The sequence below is a fragment of the Rhinatrema bivittatum genome, chromosome 7 (genome assembly GCF_901001135.1).
Source record: "Rhinatrema bivittatum chromosome 7, aRhiBiv1.1, whole genome shotgun sequence".
Lineage (NCBI taxonomy): Eukaryota > Metazoa > Chordata > Amphibia > Gymnophiona > Rhinatrematidae > Rhinatrema > Rhinatrema bivittatum.
In genome coordinates, this window is record NC_042621.1 from 43,307,398 (window position 1) to 43,333,812 (window position 26,415).

The following is a 26,415-nucleotide window of genomic DNA, read 5'->3' on the forward strand; positions in this document are numbered from 1 at the left end:
CTAAGCCCTTGTCTTAGCTGCATCTTGCTGGCAATAAAAGTCTATCTTTACGGATCAGTTGTCTGGGCCTCCTTACTGACTTTTAGAGACGGTTACAGTGTCATGGAACTGTGGAAAGTTTTCTCTGGGGGGAGCTCTAGCTGGGGGGGCTCTTTCCATTGGGTTTTGGTATTTTCATCGACAAAGACTTCCTTCGGTTTATGCTATGAGTAATCCCATTAGGTTGGTTTCTTGGAATGTGTGTGGAATAAATTCGCCAATTAAACGCTCTAAAATAATCTCTCAGCTAAAAAAAAAGGAGACTAAGATAGCTTATCTGCAGGAGACTCATCTTTCTGTGGAAGAGCATGCTAAATTACGACGGGATTGGGTTGGGGAGGCTCGTTTTGCCGCGGGGTCATCGAGGTCGGCAGGTGTTGCCATATTGATTCACAAGACACTTCCCATAAAAATTAGCAAGGAAATAGCGGATCCTCAAGGCCGCTATATTATTCTGATCTCGGAGATTTATGGTAAGAGAGTGGTTTTATGCAATATATATGTCCCCAATACTTATAGCCCACTATTCTATCGTAGTATCTACTCCCATTTACTTCCTTATATCAATGAGATTTTGTTGATTGGGGGGGATTTTAATACCATACGAGACGCTGATCTGGATTCTTCAGCGTCGCGCGTACGGGAGCGGGGAGTGGGCAGAGGACCCCAGTTGTTAGAACAAACATTTCATTTGTTGGATGTATGGCGAGTGTAGTCCTACGGAACGGGACTTTACACACCTGTCCCGAGCTCATGCCTCTCAATCCAGGATTGATTATTTTTTAATTAATGATCATGCCTTTTCTTTCGTCACAGATGCAAAGATTGGAAATATAGTAATTTCAGATCACGCACCTGTTTGGGTTGATTTGCAATTCAATAAAGGCTATTTGCCAGCGCGTATCTGGAGATATCCCTACTTTTTGACCAATGACACGAAATTTCGGAACTTCTTGCGCGCTAAATGGACAGAATATGAATCCCACAATAAATTACACATGGCTCAACCGGCCCTGTTTTGGTCCACGGCCAAGGCAGTCCTTAGGGGGGAGATAATCTCCTACGTCTCACACCATAAACGAGTTTTGGATCGTTGTATAATATCGTTGAATAATCAGATGCGCGGAGCTAGGATTCGCTTAATAGCAGGGGGTGGGGAGGAAGCGCGAGCCGCATATCGCTCGATACAGTTTGCACTTAATTCCCTGATACATCAAAGGACGAAGAAAAGCTTTGTTTATTACCAATTTCAGTTACATCAATATAGCAATAAAACAGGGCGAATGATGGCAAATATGATTCGGGCGGCACGGTCTAAGAGGTTTATCCCGGCGCTAAGAACGACATCCTCCCAGGTGATTCAAGATACTGATGGTATTTTGGAAAGATTTAGAGAGTTTTATTCGGCTCTCTATACCTCGGAGGGGGGGTCAGAGGAGACGAGGGACAGGTTTTGTAATGATTTGCCAATTTCCACACTGACTCTACAACAAAGGGAGCGGCTAAATCAGCCCATACAGAAAGAAGAGGTAGTTCAGATTATCAGAGGCCTACCAAGTCTAAAGGCACTTGGACCTGATGGCTACACTGCAGAATTTTTTAAAGGGGTGGTAGATCAGATAGCGGAACCGCTGGCGGCAAATTATACAGAACTGATAGAGCGAGGATCTTTCTCCCCACACGAAAATCTGGCTTTCATTACTTTGATACCTAAACCAAACAAAGATCCCTTGAGACCGGAATCGTACCGCCCGATCTCTTTACTAAATCTAGATCATAAAATACTGGCGAAAATCCTGGCAGAACGCTTGGCTCCTTTGTTGCCCATGTTGGTAGGGAATCACCAAGTGGGTTTTATTCGGCAGAGGTATGCTTTAGCCAACATACGTAGAGTATTGATAGCTCAAACCATTTGTAGGCAGTTAGAACAGTCACACCTAGTAATAAGTTTCGATGCCGAAAAAGCCTTTGATAGAGTAGAGTGGAAATACTTGTTTTACATACTACGGAGAATGGGGTTTGAGGGATTTTACCTTCAGGCCATTAGTCTATTATATACGGACCCCAGGGCGGTGATTTGGGCCAATAGTGGGCTGTCCAGCCCATTTGTGGTCGCTAGGGGTACAAGACAGGGATGCCCGTTGTCCCCACTACTGTTTATATTACAATTGGAACCGCTCATGTTAGCAATACACCAAAACAGGAATATCCGGGGAGTGAGATTGGGCCCGCGAATTTTTAAGGGGGTGGCTTTCGTGGACGACCTGCTGGTCTTCATAACAGAACCCCGATGATCATTGCCGGTATTATTGGATACGATTGGGGAATTTGGCCGTTTCTCCGGATTACGTTTAAATGAGTCTAAATCCTCGGTCTTGGCTTACCCCAACGCACTCCCCGCCCAGTGGCAGGGGGATTTTCCTTTACAATGGGCCCAAGATAATTTATCATATTTGGGTATTAATCTTCCTGCGGATCCTGACCGTGTTTATCAGACTAATGTCCCACAGAGATTGCAGGCTACCATTGCACAGTTAGCGACATGGACCAAATTACCGCGGTCTCTGCTTGGCAGGATAAATCTATTTAAAATGATGATATTGCCTAGGTGGCTTTATCTCCTTCAAAATTTGCCAATTCTCATACGACGGAAGGACTTACAGCGCTTGGAAGGAGCGCTGGGGAGATTTCTATGGAGGGGAGGGAAAGCACGTCTGCCATTATCCTGGTTGAAATCTAGGTGGGGAAGGGGCGGGCTGGGCGTGCCGGATTTGGCTTTATACAACATGGCTTGTATTCTGAGGCTTGTTAGGGATTGGCTGCTGGGTTCCTCTGCTCATGCTCCGTTCTATGCGGATGCTGCTTTGATGAACCCCATTGCGCCGGCTTATGCGGTACAATCTGTGTTGCCGGCAATCCCCTCGTTTATAAAGACAACAAAGTTGGTATGCCCACTTAGGCTAACATGGAGGCGGCTGATGCGACTTTTAAAGCTGCCGACATCCTGTGCCTATTTTTTCCCGGTGATGGGAAACCCTGATTTTACCCCGGGGTCTCAATCCTCATCGTTTAGGGTCTGGACAGAGAGAGGTATCACGCATATGGGACACATGTGGACAACCACGGGAGAAATACTTTCATTCAAGGATTTTCAGGCCCTTTATGGGTTCGGGATCACGCAAGCCTTCCCATATATGCAAATTGTCCACTATTTACGTGCACTACCAGCTTCTTATAGCGATCCCTTGGTGTATCGGAGGCTGGATGAGCTTTTCCGGTTTGCAGAAAATAAGACACCTTCCTTATCTCAGTATTACCAACGCCTGAAAAAAGGGCTGGATGTGGATATATACCCCAAATTGGTTACCCGTTGGGCGAGGGATGGCGACTTCACTATCACCCAGGATATTTTGAGCGTGGGATTTGGGCGAATCTCCAAGATCTCCTCTAATATGTATTACAGGGAGTTGCAATTTAAATTTCTAAGTAGGGCATATATTTCCCCTCAAGTGGCCTCCCAATTAACTATAACATCGTCAGCGAACTGCTCCAGATGCCATGACAAGCTGGGGACGTTGTCCCATGCTTTTTGGACTTTCCCAGGGGTACAACGCTTCTGGCGCAAAGTGGCAGATTATCTGGCGACGATATTAGATGTAGCATTCCCAGTTACCCCTTACTGGATGTTATTTGGTTGCATATCGCCCATTAGGATACGGGACCCGGGGTCACGCCTTCTATTACAAAAAGCCTGCTTAGTGGGGAAAAGGGTGATACTCTCAGTCTGGCGGTCGACAGAACCTCCATCGTATTGGACCTGGAGGAATTTATTCCATGCAATGATGACTATGGAATCTTTGGCTTCTCATGCATCGGCACGAGGCAGACGTCTTCAAGGTCTGAGAGATCAAGCTTGGAAACTCATCTCTATGACAGAAACAAAGAAGAGTTCTATATGGCTCCAAATCTTGGAGAGCTGAGGAAACAGACCCTTTATCCTACTTTCTTTCTTCTTTTTGATTTCTTTTATTTTTTCTAAAGTAAAAAAACTTTTACCTGAGCTCAGCCCTCCCTGGTTGAGAGCAGGAATGGGTCCCAGCTACTGTGAGGAAGGGCTAAAGTCTTCACCGCCGAGCTTCTCTTGGCCTGCAACAGCTAATTAAAATTTAGGTCGGCACTCTACTGATGGAGGGACCACTCAGTATCACCTCAGGTGGCAAGTGGCACTATGTAGATGTCTCATCTTTCCAATATCTCCTTTCAAACTTCTTTCTACTTTTCTTCTTCTTTCTTGTTTTACTCAAAGACAATCCCCCAAAGGGAAATGCATGTCCACCATCTGCTGAAGATGGAGAATACTGGAGGGCTGATATTGGGGCGGGACTATATGGCTGTGACATCAGCTTTTGTTCCATCTCCATCTGCTGGCAGAGGTGCATAACCTACTCGTGGGGACTGACCTGCCCAAACGCTGAGGAACACACTATTTCCAATTGGTTAGCGGACTGTATTGCATGCTGCTATGCACTGGCTGGTCTACAGATTAAAGATTATCAAGTTAGAGCCGTGGCTACTTAAATTGCTCATTTGATAGGTGTCTATATCGAAGTCGTCTGCCAAGCTGCAACTTTGTCATCTATACACATGGTCACATCCTATTACTGTCTCGATAATCTTTCAAGACCTAACAGTAAATTTGGAGAAGCAGTTTTGTGCAACCTGTTCACCCAGTAGTCTACTCTCCACAGGAAAACTGAGTTGCTAAACAGTTACCCAGTTCTTTGAGTAATGCCACAGTCTCCATGTTTGCTGTTTACTCAAGTTCATGCCATGTCGGCTGCCTTATTTGTGTTCATGTATTTGAGTATTTTATTTTTGCTTAATTTTTTTTTACATTTTATGTATATTTTTTGTTAGCTATCATATGTTTTTTTTTTTATTTTATTTTTTTTTTTTTAAATTCTTTATTTATGAATTTTTAGTTATAATACAACTCCATTCAAATTTGTATTCCAATTTACATTGAAATTTTTACAGGTTCAGGAATAAATCACAGCATCCAAACACTCTTCAATATGCATCAAAATTATTATTATTCCTTCTCTTCCTGATTCCATATTACTAAACAATAGGGGAGCCTTTGAGCAATTCTAATTAATAAACAAAACAATTCTATCTATATTGACAGAAATATACAGATTATTCATTCATTGCATGCCAATTGAGCTATTTTCTGGAGTCCCCTCTCCCCTACCCTGGTTCCTATGCTGCTCCAGAAATCTCTCGAGATCATTTGGGTCATAATAAATGTATTTCTGATCATTTATATACATTATGCATTTGCTGGGGAACCTAATATATATCCGTATACCAAATGTTCTAGCAATGTTGGCAAGAGTTATAAACTTTTTTCTTCTAGCCTGTGTTTCTTTCGCCACATCTGGGAACACCCATATCTTCTGACCCAGATACGAAGAGGTTCTATTTTGCATGAACATTTTTAAGATTTTTTCCTTATCCGAAGACTGGGAAAATTTAACCAATAATGTCCCCCTTCTTTCAATCTGGGCAGTACATGAGGTTTCCAGTAACTCTGTGACGTTCAACGTATCATCTTGTTGAGGCACATCTATATTTAAACCTTGATTTCTCTCTTTCAAAAAATATAAATTTGTAATTAAAGGGAAGCTTTCAGGTGTTAATGCTAATATTTCTCTGAAATAGTTCTTAAGTTGTTCCCTTAAGGAGATCATCTTACACTTGGGAAAGTTCACAAACCTTAAGTTGTTATATCGGGCTATATTTTCCAAATTTTCTACTTTCCTTAATAGTGTATTTTCTCCTTTTATAATCGATAATTGTACTTCTCTTACTGAGTTTAATTCTTCCTTAACCTTTACAAGAGATACTTCATTGTTCGTTACCAAAGGATTAATACTTAACAAAGTGGTCTGCATATCTTTTATATTGATATTTAAAGACACTATATTTTTCTGTAATAACAGTATAGCTGACCATAACATTTCCATTGATACATTTTTTGGACTTCCAGCATTTGCACCAAACATAGATAAACCTTCCAAATGACTAAGAGAGTCCTGTCCTGCAACATGTCCAGGTGAAGGGGTCGGGATATTCCCTCCAGTTTCCTTCCGCTGACTCTCAGGATTATCTCTTTTCTGCTCCACCAATTGGGACGGGGAGAAAAACTTTCCCGTCTCCTTTGGCCTCACCACCCTATCTTCTGCTTCCTCGAACGGATTCAACCCACTAGACGCTATCCGTATTATGGGTGAACCTAGTCCGCTGATAGTTGCAAGGCCCATTGGTGGTGCTGGTGTTATTGGCTCCCCAGGACTTAGGCTGACTTCTCCCGACAGTGGGGATATATGCCCTATATCCTCCACTGTAATGGGAAACTCTGGGGGCTTTTTTTCTGTATGTGAGTATATATCAGTTATTGTTGTTTGAACAAGGCTCGGTTTGGCTGGGGTCGAGGCATCCTGCCTCACTTTGCCTTTCCTTTTAGTATGCGGCATGGTCTCAACAACAAATAATATTACAACAAACTTGATATGTACTCACTTTCTGTCACTCCAAACATTTATGGCTTCGGAGTAAAGGAAACTTCCCAGGTCCATGGTAAAGAGTCCTAGGCAGCCTCCCAGCCTTCGCCGGCCTAAGCCGGTCAAAGCCGCGCGCCCCTTACAGAGCGCGCGGCTTAGGCAGCGCGCCGACGGCAGCTATGCGCCGTTTGCTGCTGTCTTTATAGCAGCAGGCGCCCTGTGCTGACGTCACTTCCTGGCCTCGTAGTCAATCACGTTTGGCCGCCTCACTCCATCTCCAGGCCGGCCAGCTGTTCCGGGACCTCAGTTGTTTCAGGCACTAGAAGCGGCAACAAGGTCTGGGGTCTCCTCGCTCCTCAACCTCCGGCTCCCAGGTGTTTCTCCGTCCGCTGCTGTCTTTATAGCAGCAGGCGCCCTGTGCTGACGTCACTTCCTGGCCTCGTAGTCAATCACGTTTGGCCGCCTCACTCCGTCTCCAGGCCGGCCAGCTGTTCCGGGACCTCGGTTGTTTCAGGCACTAGAAGCGGCAACAAGGTCTGGGGTCTCCTCGCTCCTCAACCTCCGGCTCCCAGGTGTTTCTCCGTCCGCTGCTGTCTTTATAGCAGCAGGCGCCCTGTGCTGACGTCACTTCCTGGCCTCGTAGTCAATCACGTTTGGCCGCCTCACTCCGTCTCCAGGCCGGCCAGCTGTTCCGGGACCTCGGTTGTTTCAGGCACTAGAAGCGGCAACAAGGTCTGGGGTCTCCTCGCTCCTCAACCTCCGGCTCCCCAGCTATCATATGTTTAATGATTGAGTAGGATACACATTTTTAAATAAATATGTAAATTAGAAACATCATATTGTTACACTTTTGGGTTCTTTTCCCCTTCCTGTGCCTGAGGCCATGGGTTCAGGTGGCAAAATATAACAAAGGAGGGTTCACGCAGGAAGGGTCCAACACACTATTTTATAGATGCACTTTAACAATGGTTTTCCAGCCAAGTAGTGTTTTAGGTCGATGGGCTGCACCACTGGGGATGTTTGCTCAGTTCAAACAACAGGGCAGCTCCATAGCACACTGGCTGACTTATGGCGGTACTCAGGCACAGGTCCTGGCAGGCATGGTTAGATACTACTGGCCCCACCTGATGCAGTTACTGGCTGGGCCTCCCAGCCTCTTCACTGGTGTATCCCCCAACATAGGCTTCCCTATTTAGGTGCAGGAACCTCTCCTCTAAAGAGGTCCAGCCACCTTCCTGCAGTTTCAGGCTCTTCTGCTTCTACCTAGCATGAACAGTTCCTAACTATCTCTAACTACACAATAAACTAACAATACAGCAACCTAATGATAACACTCACAGTTTCATGTCTTTCTCTTTTGGCTTTTTGGGTTTCTCTGCGTGTCCTGAAATTCCCTGATATCCATACCCTCCCAGCAGTTCTTCCTCTCCTCCCATTGGCTGACCCCTGTCTTGTATCTGCATACAGCCACAAGTAGTGAGCTAAAGGTAGGACTAGGCACTAGGAGTCTTGCTCTGTGCTTACAGCATGGGAAGCAACAGGAAGCGGGAGAAGAGTATCACTGGCTGCAAAGTGGCAAGAGCACATGAGCTACTGCCCAGGTTCACAATATTACAAAAAATAGTAAAGCTCAAAATTAAAATAAATGGCCAGTGGCCAATACAGAGTGAACAAGTAGCCTAATTGAAGGAGTCTGAACGCTTCAACCTGACAAAGGACTTCATGTACCAGAATTCCCTGCTTCATGACGGGTTTACTTACAGTCTGCAATACAGCTGTAATTAGGACATTGAGAAACTCTCTGTCAGCACATTGCACATTTTCATTTTTTTGGCTTCGCTGTTCTTATTCTCTGATAAGCTTTCACTGCTGTAACCTAGATTAGAACAATGGATGTATTATGTGATGGGCTGTATTACTGCAGACTCGCGAATTCCTTTCCAGAACTGCAAGTCCCAGCAGCCTCTCCTGCAGAACATGGGAGAAGTTTCACGAAAGTTCCAGGGTGTCTAGGGAGGGGGTCAGTAGCCCCTTCAGCCGGAATATGCTCGCTCAGCAGTGCTTAGAACGCATGTGTAAAAGATAAGAACTGTAAAGTGCATAAGAGTCTGCTCCTGAAGGGGAGGGGCATGCAGTTGTACTGAGCCTTTGTCTTAGCTGCATCTTGCTGGCAATAAAAGTCTATCTTTACGGATCAGTTGTCTGGGCCTCCTTACTGACTAAAAAAGAGACGGTTACATTTGGCGAGCTCAGCCAGGAGGTACCGGGGACGCTATTTTAGCCCCCCAGTTGGTCCAGGAGATTTTGTGGCGGAGTGATCCCCCAGACTTGCCTGGTGAGTGGCCACCGCTGAGTTCAGTGATCAGGTATCTGAGGGGGTCATTCCACGGAGATCCTCTGAGACCTTTGGGCTGGTGATCCGGGAAGAAGGCTTTCATGACGATCGGAAGAACCCTGCAGGCGAGTATTATGGGAACATGGAAATAAGTAAAGAATAGATAAGGAAATAACCGGTCCATCATCGGCGGACCGAGGGGGCCTTGATCACACCTCACGCAGTGTGCTAGTAGGAATTACGTTCCGAAGACCACGCGCATGTACAAGTAATAAGTAAAGCATATGCTAGTGGGAATAGGTTTCTTGTTGTGTGAAAGAGAGTGAATGGCCTCGCAGTTCTAGGCCGGGCTGACCGCGTCCTAGTCGGGGCGATTGTGACCCTTTGTGTCTGACGGATACGGACCCCTTACCTATCCGTCTTCCCTTCCCTCCTTTGTCTGTGATTCTATCCTAATGGGAGGGGGCGGTTCTACTCCATTAAAAATCATGACGGAGCACTATAGCGAAGTGTTCGATAGACATAAATGTACTAAACCCGGAATGATTCAACAATGTACCCATAGGTGGCCCAGTTTGTGTGTAAATTGGCCTCCGGCAGGAACTTTCAATTTCCAAACGGCCACAAGGGTCCAGAATATAGTTATACAAGAAGGGAATCCGGGTTGCCCTGAGGATATACCGTACATAACCGCTTGGATTGCAGTTATTGAAAATCCTCTGTCGTGGGCAAAGAAGCTAGTAGAGGGAGCCGCCCTCGTAATGGTAACTCAAGTACGCAAAATGGGGAACCGGAAGTCCCCAGTGTCTGTCTGTCTGTAAGGTACGTGTAAAAAAAAATAAAAAAATTCTACTGTGGTAGATCGGTTAGACAAATTTCTTTTTGTGATCAAATGCATTATTTCTTTTGATCTACTCTGGTGATGCAGACTATTTTTACTTAAGGAAAACTTATTAAAAGTGATTGTGAATTATTTATCTGTATATGTGTGCTGAACAGCGGCAGTTAGCTGCTGCTGGGAGCTTGAGAGTTAATTAATTTGGCTGGGCAGAGACTGCTTCTCAGCGGGACAGTTTAACCCCTATAACATTTCTCTGGTACGTTTGGGTTTTCAAATTATTAATTAAGGATTGTAATGTATGTAACTGCTATCTGTGAATTGCAAGCACATGTACCAGGGATTTTTAATTGTTTTAAACCCTAATAAGAAGAGATTTTGGTTTACAGATGCTGCACAAGACTACTATACAACAAATTAATTTACAGTGTTAAGTTAAAATACTGATTTGATTACTGAGAATGCATTTACTGGTGTTGAAGTTTAGAACTTGATGGCAGTTAAGGGTTAACGGCAGAGATAATTACAGGAGAGAGGAGGGGATCGAGCCAGAGAGAGAAGAGAAAAAAAAAAAAAAAGGGGACATTGGGCTAGCCTGGGTGAATGAAAATTGTTTCGTTTGTTTTAACAGAACATTATTGAAAGTTAGTTGATGGTGTGCGTATGTGAATAAAGATAGAATTGTGGTATGTTAATTAAAAGAAAGGAAGATTGTAGCTCCGAGTTTCTGCTGATTAAATTTATTCTCCAAGGTCCTTGCTAAAACTGTCTGTAATCTGACAAAGGATTGCTACTTGCAAAGAAATACCAGAACCAAGGGTCCCTTACAAATCATTTAGTGCCTTATGATGCGGGCTATTTTTAAGACATTTTATAGCAGCAAATTAATTGTTACAGTACAAAGTGGAATGGTGGTGCGTCCCACTGCGTGTCAGTACGTAGTGCGTAGGCATTCAATATGGCTGTGCGTTTCAATGCTGGCGTTGCTAATCAGAAGTTTTTAGTTTTCTCATATCTTCTATCCCAGTGTCCTCCCTATGCTTATCTTTCTATTCTCTAATACCATGTTAATTATTGTTCTTACTTGTCTCCTATATATTATCTGTTATTTAAAAGTTACATTGGAACGCATGATAAAGTATGAACTCTCTTTTGCTGACGCAGTTTATTTTGAAGCTGTCTCTGGGAAAATTAGAGGAGAAATGATTAAGAATGGGACCTTTGTTAAAGCTTTGTTAAATATACAGAGCATAGCAAGCGGCAAGATAAGACAGCTGCAGTTCTGACTGTGGGAATTACAGGATGCCGTTTGTAAAAAAAAAAAAAAACACAGAGAAAACAAAGACTTAATATTACAAATTTTGATTCAGTGGCAGGCGCAAGATAAGGATTATTGGAAGTTGTGGGCAAGAGAAGGGGCCACTATGCAAGATTAGGAACAAGAGCAAATATGAGTCGGCCCAAATGATAAAGTAGTAGCACACACACACACATATATATATATATATATTGCAATTATGTTCTTTTACCTCTGGTGGGGGCTGGGCTCTGGCTATTACCATATGTTCTTAGTGTTTGCAATGTAATTGGTACAAGGCTTCCAAGGGTTTGATCATCACTCCTGCACACCTAAAGCGCCCCCCCTGGATCCTTGCCTGCAGATCCAGGTTGACTTTATTGAATTAACCCAATGCCAAACTTACAAGTATGAAGGAAGCAATGTTTTGCAGCTTCTCAGCCTCGTCAGAATTGATTTGCCTCCAGGCGCAGATCACCTATTCAATTTCCAGATGGACTGTGATCTTTTCATCGTATTTTGAGATGTATGGGAACAGGGATCAGGAAGAGAAGAAAAGGGGCCCGTCCCTGCAACCAGGAACTTAATAATAGACCTGACATCCGAAAGAACCTGCAGAAGGCCGAGGGCTTTGAGGGCATGAGCCTCAGCCAGTTAAAAGCTATAGCAGACCAGGTATGTGGAAATAGAGAAGTGGAAGAGAAAAGAGAGAAGCAAGTAGACATATGAAGGAGAAAGTGACTGTTAGCCGCCGCTCTCGAGGACACTCGGGACGGGAAGGAGCCAAGACAATGGCAGACCGCGAAGAGGAGGGGGAACAAGACCCCCCCTTTGGAAAGAATCAGTGTGCGTACTGCAAAAATGAAGGTCATTGGAAGAGAGACTGTGAAGAATGGCAAAAGAAATACGGGAGCCCTGCAGTGAATACTAACGACAAAAATGGACCTGCACCGACACAAAGGGGCCGAGGAGGAAGGAGATTGGACAACCCCCACTGGCAGATGGCGGGGGAGGCGACAAGGAGCATACAGCCTGAAGAGACCGGGAGGGAAGAATCCCCACTGACCCTCTGGTGGAGATCCACGAGGTAACAACAAAAATCAGGGGCCTGTTGGACTCAGAGGCCAACGATCTGTCACGACTGCACCAATCGGCCCCCCCGACGAAAGAGACTGTTTCTATAGTGGGTGCCTCAGGTCAGGTACTCACTGCCCCTCTGCAGAAAGAATGAACTATACAAGTAGGCGGGACCATGGTATCCCTTATCGGACGAGACCTGCTGTGTAAGCTACAGACCACATTGAGATTTCAACCAACAGGGGAAGTTAAAGCCTCCTTCGGGGACCATCCAGTGATACTCATCTATCCCCTCCAAGAAGAATGGAGACTACATCTTCCCATAGTCGAACGAACCATCGAACATCGATATGAAAACAACACCCCCCTCAACGAAAAACGAAGACAACTGATGGATAGTGTACCCCAAGTATGGTCCGAACAGAACCCGGGAGGAATAGCTATCGACGCTACCCCCATATGGATAGAGATGAAACAGAATGCACAGGTGATCAATCAACCTCAATACCCCATTCCATATATGGCCAGGCAAGGAATCCAGATACATCTGCAAAGACTGTATGATTTGGGTATTCTCAGGCGAATCCGATCTGCTTGGAACACCCCTCTGCTGCCCGTAAAGAAACCCGGTTCTTCTGACTACCGACCTACAATCAAGTAGCAGATCTAGTAGCCCTCGTACCCAATCCATACTCAATCTTGGCTCAAGTTTCCCCTACATCCAAGTGGTACAGTGTCATTGACCTCAAAGATGCTTTCTTCTCCGTTCCAGTAGCAGAAGAATGCCAGAAGATCTTTGCCTTCACATGGGAAAATGCACAAACTGGAATAAAGCAGCAGTACACATGGACTCGCTTGCCGCAAGGGTTCAAGCACTCACCTACGCTGTTCGGTGAGCAACTGGCAAAAGACTTGAAGATGTACCAAGTCATGTATGGGCCAGTCATACAATATGTTGATGACCTTCTGTTGTTTCGTGAAACGTATCACGAATGTGAAGTAGCCACTCTTCACCTGCTAAAGACGTTGTACTCAAAAGGATACCGTGCAAGTAAAAAGAAGGCGCAAATTTGTGAATTGGAAGTAGAATACCTGGGATTCCAGATCCGGGAAGGTACCCGTTGTCTTGGAATATCCCGTACCAGTTCGATACGAGGTCAACCTGTACCCACTTGCAAAAAAGAGCTCCGAGCGTTCCTTGGAGCTGCTGGATATTGCAGGCTGTGGATTGCTAACTATGCTGTTATTGCTCAGTCCCTATACGACAAATTGCGGGGAAAGGAGGCAGAATCCCAGCCTTTTCAGTGGGAAACCCATGAACTGACAAGTTTACAACAACTGAAAGATGCCTTGAGTGAACCCCCTGCTCTAGGGTTACCAGATGTAATGAAACCATTTCATCTATACGTCGATGAAAAGAAAGGAATGGCCATTGGGGTATTGACTCAAACTTTTGAATCATAGGAACGACCTGTTGCATATCTGTCAAAAGGAATGGACAATGTTGCAAAAGGATGGCCTGGTTGCCTTCAAAGCATTGCTGCTGCATGCTTACTGATACCCGAAGCTGTTAAGCTAACATTTGGACAGACTTTACAAGTAACAACTCCTCTTACTATTCAAGGACTACCAGAGACCCATGGACCAAAATGGATGACTAATTCACGTCTCGTCAAGTATTAAGCCTTACTGTGTGAAACACCTGAACTTCAAATACAGGACAGCAAAAACTTGAAACCGGCCACTCTTATGCCGGCACCTGAACCAGTTGCCCATGATTGTGAAGAAGTCATGACTACAATACATTCCAGTAGACCAGACCTGAGGGATCAACCCTGGCAGGGAGCTTGGACTTTATTCACTGATGGGAACAGCCAAATCATTCATGAGATACGTTCTGCTGGATATGCTGTTGTATCCGAAGATGAAATCATTGAGGCTCAACCTTTTCCCCCAGGAAAGTCTGCACAAAAAGCTTAACTAATTGCTCTTACTCGAGCTCTGCAGTTGGCAGAAGGAAAACTGTAAATATCTAAACAGACTCTAAATATGCCTTTCTTACAATTCAAGTGCATGGAGCATTATAGAGGGAAAACAACTGAACAATCAGGCTTCAGGCAGTCCTGGAGCTCATCACCGACTGCTCTCGCTCTTAAACTCTGGGCAAAAGAAAATACCAAAATTATGACTGCAGTGTACCAGAATAGATTGGTTTTAGATTACCCTCTGGCCCAGGAAGGAGGGTTTGTGGAACATTTAACCTCTCCAATTGTTGTTTACAGGTAGATGACCAAAGCAAGGTTATCCAAGATATCACTGATCGCATGGTCAAGATGGCACACGTCCCTGTCCAGCAGTGGAATAGTGCATGGGACTGGACCAATGGATTCCGTGGTTGGTTTTCCATGATCGATGGATTTAAGAGCTTGTTTGTTATCCCAGCCAGTTTAATTCTGTTTTGTCTTTTAGGACCCTGAATTATTCCTTTCTTGCTCAAACCGCCTTCGTCGGGTGATGAAGGACATTGCTGAACGCAAAACAGCCACGCAGCTCCTGTTACTGTACATGTATTCCTCTGAGCCTATAGAACCTGTTTAACCATCCTCATGTTTTATCCTGGGCCATCTTCCCATACATGACAAGTTCGGGCTACAAAGGGGGGTGGAGCCATTAGGGCCCATCCGTCTCAAACCCGTGAAGAAACCATCGGACTGTTTGGGAAATTAGGGCCCCCTGAGAACTCAAATTGCTAATTTTTCTTGTTTCTGTTTCTTTCAGCTCCACAGTTGCGTTGTGATGGTGTGATACTTTTCATAGAGAATGATAAGTATCAAAGGGGGGAATGAAGGAGTCTGAACGCTTCAACCTGACAAAGGACTTCATGTACCAGAATTCCCTGCTTCATGACGGGTTTACTTACAGTCTGCAATACAGCTGTAATTAGGACATTGAGAAACTCTCTGTCAGCACATTGCACATTTTCATTTTTTTGGCTTCGCTGTTCTTATTCTCTGATAAGCTTTCACTGCTGTAACCTAGATTAGAACAATGGATGTATTATGTGATGGGCTGTATTACTGCAGACTCGCGAATTCCTTTCCAGAACTGCAAGTCCCAGCAGCCTCTCCTGCAGAACATGGGAGAAGTTTCACGAAAGTTCCAGGGTGTCTAGGGAGGGGGTCAGTAGCCCCTTCAGCCGGAATATGCTCGCTCAGCAGTGCTTAGAACGCATGTGTAAAAGATAAGAACTGTAAAGTGCATAAGAGTCTGCTCCTGAAGGGGAGGGGCATGCAGTTGTACTGAGCCTTTGTCTTAGCTGCATCTTGCTGGCAATAAAAGTCTATCTTTACGGATCAGTTGTCTGGGCCTCCTTACTGACTAAAAAGAGACGGTTACATAATGGTTAGAGCAGTGAAACCAGAGTTCAAATCCCATACCCATTCCTTGTGAGGTTGGGAAAGTTACTTTACCCTCCATTGCCTCAGGTACAAATTTAGATTGTGAGCCCTTTGGGGATAGGGGAAATATATACAGCACCTGAATTTAATCTGCTTTGAAGTGTCAAAAAGTGGAATATAAATGTGTGTCTTTAGGTATTTATGCATATATGTAAATAAATATATATATATATATATATACACACACAACATGGTCACTTAAACAAATGTATAAACAGCTGATGCATCAAAAGGTGTTGAAGTACTGTGGAGGAACTAGGTTCCAATCCCCGCCCCAGTTTCTGACCCACTCCTCTCCCACAGGACAGGGGTCTATCTATTTCTAGGCTTTAAGCGGGGGGGGGAGCCCCTTTTGAAAGAACACATTGTTCTATTCTCGGTGCCACCTAATGGGGACACCGAAGACTGAAAGAAAATAAAGACGGGAAAGCCTGCTGTTGCTGTGGCTTATTCTCAGGAGTTTTACACCATTCTCACAGAGACCATGGGAATCAAATCTGCAACATCGGGTGTCGAAGGCCAGGGGGTCATCAGGACAGAGGAGGCATCTGACCCAACTTAATTCATTTTTTAACTAATTTGATGAAAGTGCACATAAGTCATCCTGAGAAATATTAGCGCCACTTATTACAGCAGGTTTGTGCTAACCAAACAAATTATTAATAGTATTATAAATCCCAGCTTTCAATCGCCTGGGACCTTCCGGGAGGGGCGCGGGGGATCTCACTCTCTGCCCTTTGACTTTCTCTTTTATCACCAGAACATCAGGGAAAGGCCCAGGGTAGGTCTGAGCTCTGTTTGTACCGTTGCCAGGTTACCGGGTGGGGCCCGGAAGAAGAGCGAGAGGAGTCGGGTTGTAGGGCTGCGCTGCTTCTTCCGCCGAAAGGGTGCTTCCGGGGGCGGGGAGAGGGGAGGAGCCAGGTCGCCCTCAGTCTGTTGCCATCTTTCCCGCGCGCCGCAGCTGTGGCCGGAAGTAGCCAATTAGCGCTCAGCCTGTAGCGCTAGCCCTGTTCGTCCCTTGTTTCCAGGTCCGACTGCTTTCGAGTTCCACCAGCAGGAGCCGGAGCAGTGGAGAAGGAGGATGGCGGGTGAGAGGCAGAGCAGGGGGAGGGGCCGTGCTTGCAGCTCGGAAAGGTGGAATTAGTATAAAGCAGGGAGCAGAGTGCTGGGGTAGTTAGGAGTGAGCAGAGTTATAACAACTGTATAAAGAGCACCGATAAACTTTATATATTCTAATTACTGCCATAATCGTACTATGAGAGTATACTCCGCTTGTTACGCATTACTCTGCTAATTACCAATAGTACTAATAGACTTGCTGCATTGCTGATTTCCTGCCCAAGGACGTGATGAGTGACTAGCATAGCCGGGTTTAAAAGAGGTTTTGACAAGTTCCTGGAGGAAAAAGACATAACCCGTTATGAGCCAGATAGACTAAAAAAAGCTATTGTTACTCCTGGGCCTGGGTAACAGGCAAAGGATTTCCTTTGAGATCTGCCAGGTACCTGTGAATTGGACTGGCTGCTGTCAGAGACAGGATGCTGTGCTCGATGGACTTATGGTCTCACCCTGCATTGCCATGTTCTAATGCCATGTCACTGACCTGGTAATTTTCTTTTTCAGATTACCACTGGCTCCATGCCTGCACAGATACATGCTTAGCTCATAACTAAGATGCTCTTTATTCTTCCCAATCTTCCCCTTTCCTCTTCCACCTCATCCCCAATACTTCCACTTCTAATCCCCCTCACCTCTCTTTTCCTCATTCCCTTTCCTTATCCTCCCTGAATCCCTCATTCTCTTCTTTCTCTTTGTCCTCCTCCCTCTACCCCTCCTGCCTAAAATTCCTCCTTCATTTCTCTCTTCTACAATTTTCTCCTTCCAAATACCTTCCCCTCCTGACCTCCTCAGCCCCAATCACTAAGATCCCTTTTCCTCAAATAAAAAAAAAATTAATTGGACATAGACATGCAGAAAATGACTATTTTTACAAGTTTGCCACTGGATTTCCTTGTTTTTTGCTGCAGGAAACTGGGGTATCTGGATATATATGAGCATGAAAGGAATTTGCAGAGTAATATGTTAACTTCCTGAAGTGGCACAAAGTGTAATGTACTGATGATTTAAACAAAATGTTTAAACGCAGTGTGGTAAAATGAACTTTTTTAAGCTAATAGCAGGAACCTGTTTTCATTTCACCCCCTACTTGGGGCAGTTTGGGCATGTTTCCCCATTGGCTGAATGTTGGAGGGGAGTTCTCCTCCCCTCTGTGTACTGGGCTTTTGTTTGAGATCAGTATAGGCAGGACTATGGGCTGACCCTGTTACAGATTGATCTGCATGATTATGTGGATGTGTGTGGCACAAAACTTAATCTATGGTGCATGTAATTTGTTTAGAGCTATCAAGTTCAAAAAGGGCATTTATTTATAAAATTTTATATACCATCATTTAGAAGGTTCCATCACAACGGTTTACATAGATCCAAGGTAATAGACATAAAATCAATAATACAAGTAAAATCAATAAAAAGACAATTATGAGCTAATATAATATTCATAAAATAAAAAAAAACAGTAAAAGGCTAATAACTAATTCAGTAATCTAAAGTGTGTCAAAAATTATAAATAAAATTCCGCTTGCTATGTCATCTGGTCTTCTCATCGTAGGCTTTGCAAAATAGCTATGTTTTCAGATCTTTTAAATGTTTTCTCATTTTGCTGCATTCTAAAGTCCTCAGGTAATGCGTTTCATATTTTTGGTCCCACAAGAGAGATTGCTCTGTTTTTGACCTGTGATGGATGTACTGATTTTACTGTCGGTATAGATAGGAGACTCTTATTACAAGATCTGAGATTTCTTTGTGGGGTATGTAATCTTATAGATGCATTTAACCATTCTGTTCCTTCCCCAAAGATTGTTCTATGTAGGATGCAGAGAGCTTTATATTCTATGCAATATTTTATCGGGAGCAAATGTAATGAAATCAAAACCGGTGTTATATGATCGTATTTTTTTGTTTTGGTCAATATCCGTGCTGCGGGGTTTTGAAGTACTTCTAATGGTCGAATTGTTGATTGTGGAAGTCCTAAGAATAGTGCATTGCAATAATCCAAGCTTGAGAGTAGTAAAACTTGAAGAACTGTTCTGAAGTTATTGTGATCAAGTAAAGGTTTTAGAAGTTTGAGTGTTTGTAATTTATTATAACCTTCTTTGAGTTTATTATTAATATGTTTAAATTAAGTTCAGAATCTATTTGATTTAATGACTGGAAAAGGAACAGTGTGCAAATCCAAGGCTCTCGTGCTAAACTTTCAAAAGGGAAACTTTGATAAAATGAGAAAAATTGTTAGAAAAAAACTGAAAGGAGCAGCTACAAAAGTAAGAAACGTCCAAGAGGCGTGGTCATTGTTAAAAAATACCATTCTAGAATCACAGTCCAGATGTATTCCACACATTAAGAAAGGTGGAAAGAAGGCAAAACGATTACCAGCATGGTTAAAAGGGGAGGTGAAAGAAGCTATTTTAGCCAAAAGATCTTCATTCAAAAATTGGAAGAAGGATCCAACAGAAGAAAATAGGATAAAGCATAAACATTGGCAAGTTAAATGTAAGACATTGATAAGACAGGCTAAGAGAAAATTTGAAAAGAAGTTGGCTGTAGAGGCAAAAACTCACAGTAAAAACTTTTAAAAATATATCCGAAGCAGAAAGCCTGTGAGGGAATCAGTTGGACCGTTAGATGATCGAGGGGTTAAAGGGGCACTTAGAGAAGATAAGGCCATCGCGGAAAGATTAAATGATTTCTTTGCTTCGGTGTTTACTGAAGAGGATGTTGGGGAGGTACCCATAATGGAGAAGGTTTTCATGGGTAATGATTCAGATGGACTGAATCAAATCACGGTGAACCTAGAAGATGTGGTAGGCCTGATTGACAAACCGAAGAGTAGTAAATCACCTGGACCGGATGGTATACACCCCAGAGTTCTGAAGGAACTAAAAAATGAAATTTCAGACATATTAGTAAAAATTTGTAACTTATCATTAAAATCATCCATTGTACCTGAAGACTGGAGGATAGCAAATGTAGCCCCAATATTTAAAAAGGGCTCCAGGGGCGATCCGGGAAACTACAGACCGGTTAGCCTGACTTCAGTGCCAGGAAAAATAGTGGAAAGTGTTCTAAACATCAAAATCACAGAACATATAGAAAGACATGGTTTAATGGAACAAAGTCAGCATGGCTTTACCCAGGGCAAGTCTTACCTCACAAATCTGCTTCACTTTTTTGAAGGAGTTAATAAACATGTGGATAAAGGTGAACCGGTAGATATAGTATACTTGGATTTTCAGAAGGCGTTTGACAAAGTTCCTCATGAGAGGCTTCTAGGAAAAGTAAAAAGTCATGGGATAGGTGGCGATGTCCTTTCGTGGATTGCAAACTGGCTAAAAGATAGGAAACAGAGAGTAGGATTAAATGGGCAATTTTCTCAGTGGAAGGGAGTGGACAGTGGAGTGCCTCAGGGATCTGTATTGGGACCCTTACTGTTCAATATATTTATAAATGATCTGGAAAGAAATACGACGAGTGAGATTATCAAATTTGCAGATGACACAAAATTGTTCAGAGTAGTTAAATCACAAGCAGATTGTGATAAATTGCAGGAAGACCTTGTGAGACTGGAAAATTGGGCATCCAAATGGCAGATGAAATTTAATGTGGATAAGTGCAAGGTGATGCATATAGGGAAAAATAACCCATGCTATAATTACACAATGTTGGGTTCCATATTAGGTGCTACAACCCAAGAAAGAGATCTAGGTGTCATAGTGGATACCACATTGAAATCATCGGTACAGTGTGCTGCAGCAGTCAAAAAAGCAAACAGAATGTTGGGAATTATTAGAAAAGGAATGGTGAATAAAACGGAAAATGTCATAATGCCTCTGTTTCGCTCCATGGTGAGACCGCACCTTGAATACTGTGTACAATTCTGGTCGCCGCATCTCAAAAAAGATATAATTGCATGGAGAAGATACAGAGAAGGGCTACCAAAATGATAAGGGGAATGGAACAACTCCCCTATGAGGAAAGACTAAAGAGGTTAGGACTTTTCAGCTTGGAGAAGAGACGACTGAGGGGGGATATGATAGAGGTGTTTAAAATCATGAGAGGTCTAGAACGGGTAGATGTGAATCGGTTATTTACTCTTTCGGATAGTAGAAAGACTAGGGGGCACTCCATGACGTTAGCATGGGGCACATTTAAAACTAATCGGAGAAAGTTCTTTTTTACTCAACACACAATTAAACTCTGGAATTTGTTGCCAGAGAATGTGGTTAGTGCAGTTAGTATAGCTGTGTTTAAAAAAGGATTGGATAAGTTCTTGGAGGAGAAGTCCATTACCTGCTATTAAGTTCACTTAGAGAATAGCCACTGCCATTAGCAATGGTTACATGGAATAGACTTAGTTTTTGGGTTCTTGCCAGGTTCTTATGGCCTGGATTGGCCACTGTTGGAAACAGGATGCTGGGCTTGATGGACCCTTGGTCTGACCCAGTATGGCATTTTCTTATGTTCTTATGCCAAGGTTTCGCACATTATTTCCAATTTCAAGACTCATTTTGTTATTTTCTAGGATCAAAACTGATGGTTTGATATTGTTCTCCGATCTAGAAATATGATTTCAGTTTTATCGACATTTAAAATCAGTTTCATATTAGTTAAAAGCTGTTTAATCAAAGCTAGATACATTGCTGTCAGCTTAAGTGTTTCATCTATTGAATTAGTAATTGGAATTAAAATTTGCACATCATCAGCATAAACATAGTGAGTGAGACCAAGTCCACTAAGAAAATGACAGATGGGAATCATATAGATGTTAAACAGGGTTGCTGATAGTGAAGATCCCGGTGGGACTCTAGTATCCAGTTCAGTTTTTTCCGAAATTTATTGATTTTTATCTGAAAGAACCGATTGGTGATGTACGATTCGAACAACTTGAGAGTGTTCTCTGTTAGCCCAATTTCTCTGATTCTGTCTAAAAGAATGGAATGGTCCACTGTATCAAGAGCTGCTGACAGATCTAACAATACTAACAAGCAGTTTTTTCCACTGTCAAATCCTCTCAAAATGGTATTGTTTAAAGCAGAGCTTTCCAAAGTGTGTGTCGCGACACTTTGGTGTGTCGCCTGAGGTATGCCGGTGTGTCGCGCAAGCCCGGTGCACGTGACACACCGGCAAGTGGGAGCCAATGCAGCCGCCGGTGGAGCTCATCCCACTGGCGGCTGAGCAGTAAAATATCGCTGTGCTGTGTGCCGACACACAGCAGGAAGATCGGCAAGGCACGGCCCAAAGAAGAAAAAGGTCACGTCGAGACGTACAGGTGCTGCTCCTCCTTCCTGCCCATGCAGCCCCGGAAGAAAAATGTTGCCGGAGCCGCACGGGCAGAAAGGGGGAGGAGCGTCAGCCGCGTCCAGAAGAGGAGCAGCAGCGTTGTTGCAGCGGGGAGAGAAGAGGAGGAGGAGGCCCGGTAGCAGGGTCGCCGCCGCGATCGGCCCGAGAAGATCAGGGCCGCTACAGAGCCCATCCTGCAGCGACCCGTGAAGAGAAGGCCCAGAGGTAAGAGAGCAGCTGAGGGCCCGTAGAGTGCGTGTGTGAGGTGAGTTGAGCGATTGTGTGCGTCTGTGAGCTGAGTTGAGCGATTGTGTGCGTCTGTGAGCTGAGTTGAGCGATTGTGTGCGTCTGTGAGCTGAGTTGAGAGATTGTGTGCGTGAATGAGGTGAGTTGAGCGATTGTGTGCGTCTGTGAGCTGAGTTGAGAGATTGTGTGTGTGTGTATGAGGTGAGTTGAGAGATTGTGTGTGGGAGTGAGGACCTGAATGTTTGCAGAGACAGCATGTGAGAGAGCCTGTGTGTGTGTGTGTGAGAGAGACAACATGTGACAGTGAGAGCCTGTGTGTATGAATGATTGTATGAGAGAGAGCATGTGACAGTGAGAGTCTGTGCTTGAGCAAGACAGCATGTGGGAATGAGAGAGAGCCTGGGTGTGTGAGAGTCAGACAGCATGTGCAAGAGAGAGACTGTGTATGAATGATTGTATGAGAGAGAGCATGTGACAGTGAGAGCCTGTGCTTGAGCAAGACAACATGTGGGTGTGAGAGAGAGCCTGGGTGTGTGAGAGTCAGACAGCATGTGCAAGAGAGAGACTGTATGAATGATTGTATGAGAGAGAGCCTGTGAGTGTGTGAGAGAGAAAGCATGTGAGAATGAGAACCTGACTGAATGTTTGAGGGAAGAAGATAGATGGAGAGAAAAGAAATAGAAAAAAAGACAATATGAAAGGAATTGGCAAAAAAATAAGAAAGGGGAGGTGGAACAAAAAAGCCTGTGACCAACCGATTAGAAAACTAAGATCAGACAGCAAAGGTAAAAAAAAAGAAATAAATTACTTTTTACTGATTCGCACATGTAATCTTTGGTAATGTGCAAGAGTAGCACTTTCTCTATGCTGATTTCACAATGTACGAGATCAACATGGAGGAAGTGGAAACCCACGGGGCCTGCACAGAGGAGGCAGCAGAATGGGCTTCAGTGCCAATAGCAGCAATCAGCGCCTCCCCAATAGCCATGCGGCAGCAGTGACAGTGGCAGCAGAGGAATGAGAGAGGCTCCGAGGTTGCTGGCAAAAGAAAGAGAGGGGGTTTGCCTTTAGTGTGTGCCTGCCTGAGGGTGTGTCTGTGTATGAGAATGTATGGGTGTCTTCCTGGGGTTTGTATGTGTGAGAATAGGTGCCGGCCTGTGTGTGGTGTATGTGTGTGTGAGAATGAATTGGTGCCTGCCTGGGGGTCTGTGTGTATGAGAATGAATGTGTGCATGCCTGAGGGAGTGGTGTGAAATTGAATGGAAGCCTGCCTGGGGGTCAGTTTCAGTGTGTGAGAATGACTGGGAGCTTGCCTGGGTGTGTGTGTTTGTGTGTATGTGAGGGAGCCAGACAGAGTATGTATGAGAAAATCCAGGGGAGTAAGAGTTTGTGTGGGGGTGTGTGTGTGGAGGGAGAGAGAGTGTCTTAGAGCTTGAGAGTGTGTCAGTGTCTGTGAGAGCGAGAGGTTATGGTGGGTATAAGAGCATGAATGTGTATGTATGTGACAGTATATGTGTGAGAGAGAATGGAAATGTGAGTATGTGTGAGAGAGAGAGGATAACCTCCTAATCCTTGACAATATCAGGGTGACTGGAAATCAAGAGCTCCCACGTATGGACAGCAGGGGCTTTTTAAAATCCTTATTAGTTTTAATTATTGGGTGTTATTTGATATATGTGCTGTTTTGAAATATTTTATTGGTGTTTAGGAAATTGTAAATGTATATGATTTTAATGAATAGAAATTCTATTTATCAGTAGTTTTAAAATATTCTTTTATTAGTATGGTTTTACTATTATAACTGATGCTTTATGTTTCTTGATTTTATTTGTTTTATGAGGAATGATGGTTCTGTTTTTCCATTATTAATACACAGAGTCTGGCTTCTTGGGGTTTCCATTTCAGTTTTTGTCTAATTTGTGCTCCTTTATTTTGTATTCTGTATTTGGTGAGGGTCTGTCTCTGCTCTGTGTGTGTGACCATGATGAGAAATTCGCTAGCATAGGGATCTATAGCAATCGGGTTTGTTTTGTTTCCTCAGTAGGTGGTGTATTGGTATTCTAGGACTCAGTATAATATTTACCCTTGCTTTTTCACAGGTAGGTTTATTGTTGTTAGAGTCATTGGTGTTATTACTGTTATGTTATGATGGGATTGCAGTATAGATTTTGAGTGTCTTTTTTTTTTTTGCGAGGTTTTATTTTCGTTCACAATGTGCCTGGCAGTGGAAGGTGTTTGTGCTGCTGTTACTGTGAGGTGACACCAGAATTTGAAAACATCTTTTAGTATGATGAGCTGTAAGGGAAACATCCAAGCTCCATTGTTTGGGGGAATTTCAGTGGATGCACAGAGTTACAGAACTGGAGGTGCAGGATTTATATTGACATTCTGTCCCTTCCTATAAATTCCAGTCTTCACTCTCATAGCCATATAGAATTAGTTGAATGAGGCTATCAAATAATTTTATAGTGTGAAACTGGCCAACTTTTTAAAATTACGCAGAAGACCCTTTGAACTTTCTTATTAACACCAAATATTCAAATCTGTGTTCATCCCATCAAGCTCATATATCTCATTAAAGAGGTAAATTGAATAACACAATAACTTTGTTTTATTATTGTTACTCATAAATTATAACAATAACATTAATCTTGGAATATTATATATTTTTAATATAAATGAAAGATTTTCACAAGATAGGTTGTGTCGTGAAACATTTTATTATGTATATATTTAAGGAAACATACATAAATTGTCGAAATACATTTTGTTCATTTAACCTTTAACCTCTGGTTTGCTAGTAGACTGAATTACTGTGTCCCGAAATTATGTTTGTCTAAAAAGTGTGTCACCAACATGAAAAGTTTGGAAAGCTCTGGTTTAAAGCAAGCAGAAGTGTCTCCGTACTGTAATGCTTTCTAAAGCCAAACTGCATTGTATATAAAATGTTATTGTTTTCAAGATGTTCCGAGAGTTCTTTTTGCACTACTTTTTATGTTACTTTCTTTAAAAAAAAAAAAAAAAAAGAGAGAGAGATTGGGTATCGGTTTGCAGTTATTGAGTCTGAGTGAGCAAAACGTGCTATGCAAGCCTGAAAAGGACCTTAATTCCTTACAGCAGGTAGGATCCTGATAGCTTTCTCTCCTGAAATAGGTTAAATGAAGAAAGTGACTTGATGAATAGGCACAAACTGGGAAAATGTCCTTTCTGAGAAAGGCCCTAAGAGTTGTGCCGCAGGTTGCATCCAACTTGGATAAAATGACAATAGTTTTGTCTGAGTGCTGTGTAACCTTGTACATATGAGTGTTAATAGCATCAGCAGGTTTAATGTCATTAGTGACAGTTCCCCACCAGTATATTTTATATTCTCTCCTGCAGCCCTGTATACATGAATGTGGAACAAATCTAAAAAGTTTGCATGTAGGGTTAGAGCTTAACTATATAAAAATGTTTTAATGTAGCAATTTTATTCCACCTTTCATGGTTGGTCAACTAAGGCATTTTATATAATGTTTGGTTAAGTCAACATTTGAGAACCCATGAAATAATCTCTGGAGTAGGAATAGTGCTGTAACAGATTCTTTAACCGGAAGATTATAACAGCCAATTCATATTTTTATGTATGTACTAAGGGCTGTGCCCCTACTTGTTTCACTTGCCAGCCCTGCCGGTGGGGTCTCTGCTCTAGATTTCATGTTCCTGCCTAAGTGGAAAATGCAAGCGGATAGGGCAAGTGTCTTTAATGAAAAGGGAGGGTGGGGGCGACAGCTATAGGATTCTCCTCCTTGTTTCCTCCTTGACTGTGTGTGTGTGTGTGGATATTAAGGGACCCCCAAAAAGAGGGAGTGATAATTGCATGGGAATGTCAGAAAGCAAGTTTTATACCTCCATCAGTTGGATGTGTACATCATCGGTATCTTGTACTTGCTCTTTTGGGAGTGCAGGAATGGGGGTAGGTGTCTGTGTAGGGGGGGCAGCATTTACTGGCAAAGGTTGTAGGGCAGAAGGTGTGTGAAGGTGGTGGGGATGGGGGTGCAGATGGGAGTGAGATATATAGTGATGGGTGAGGTGCATGTATGTGGTTGGTGTGGGGTACCCCCCCCCCCTTTACTCAACACGTTCTACCCTTTTCCTCCCCATCTGTGTGAGAATGGTATTTGTAT

The 26,415-nt window shown here is 43.4% G+C and overlaps 1 protein-coding gene across 1 annotated transcript in view; it reads left to right on the forward strand.

Annotated features, from left to right (window-relative positions):
- The first annotated feature begins 16,503 nt into the window (after nt 1-16,503).
- INIP (INTS3 and NABP interacting protein) overlaps nt 16,504-26,415 on the forward strand; it is a 64,523-nt gene continuing 54,611 nt past the window's right edge. Inside the window, exon 1 of the mRNA XM_029608287.1 lies at nt 16,504-16,698. Coding sequence (XP_029464147.1) covers nt 16,692-16,698 — 7 coding nt within the window. The 5' untranslated portion in view covers nt 16,504-16,691. The remainder of the gene's footprint in view (nt 16,699-26,415) is intronic.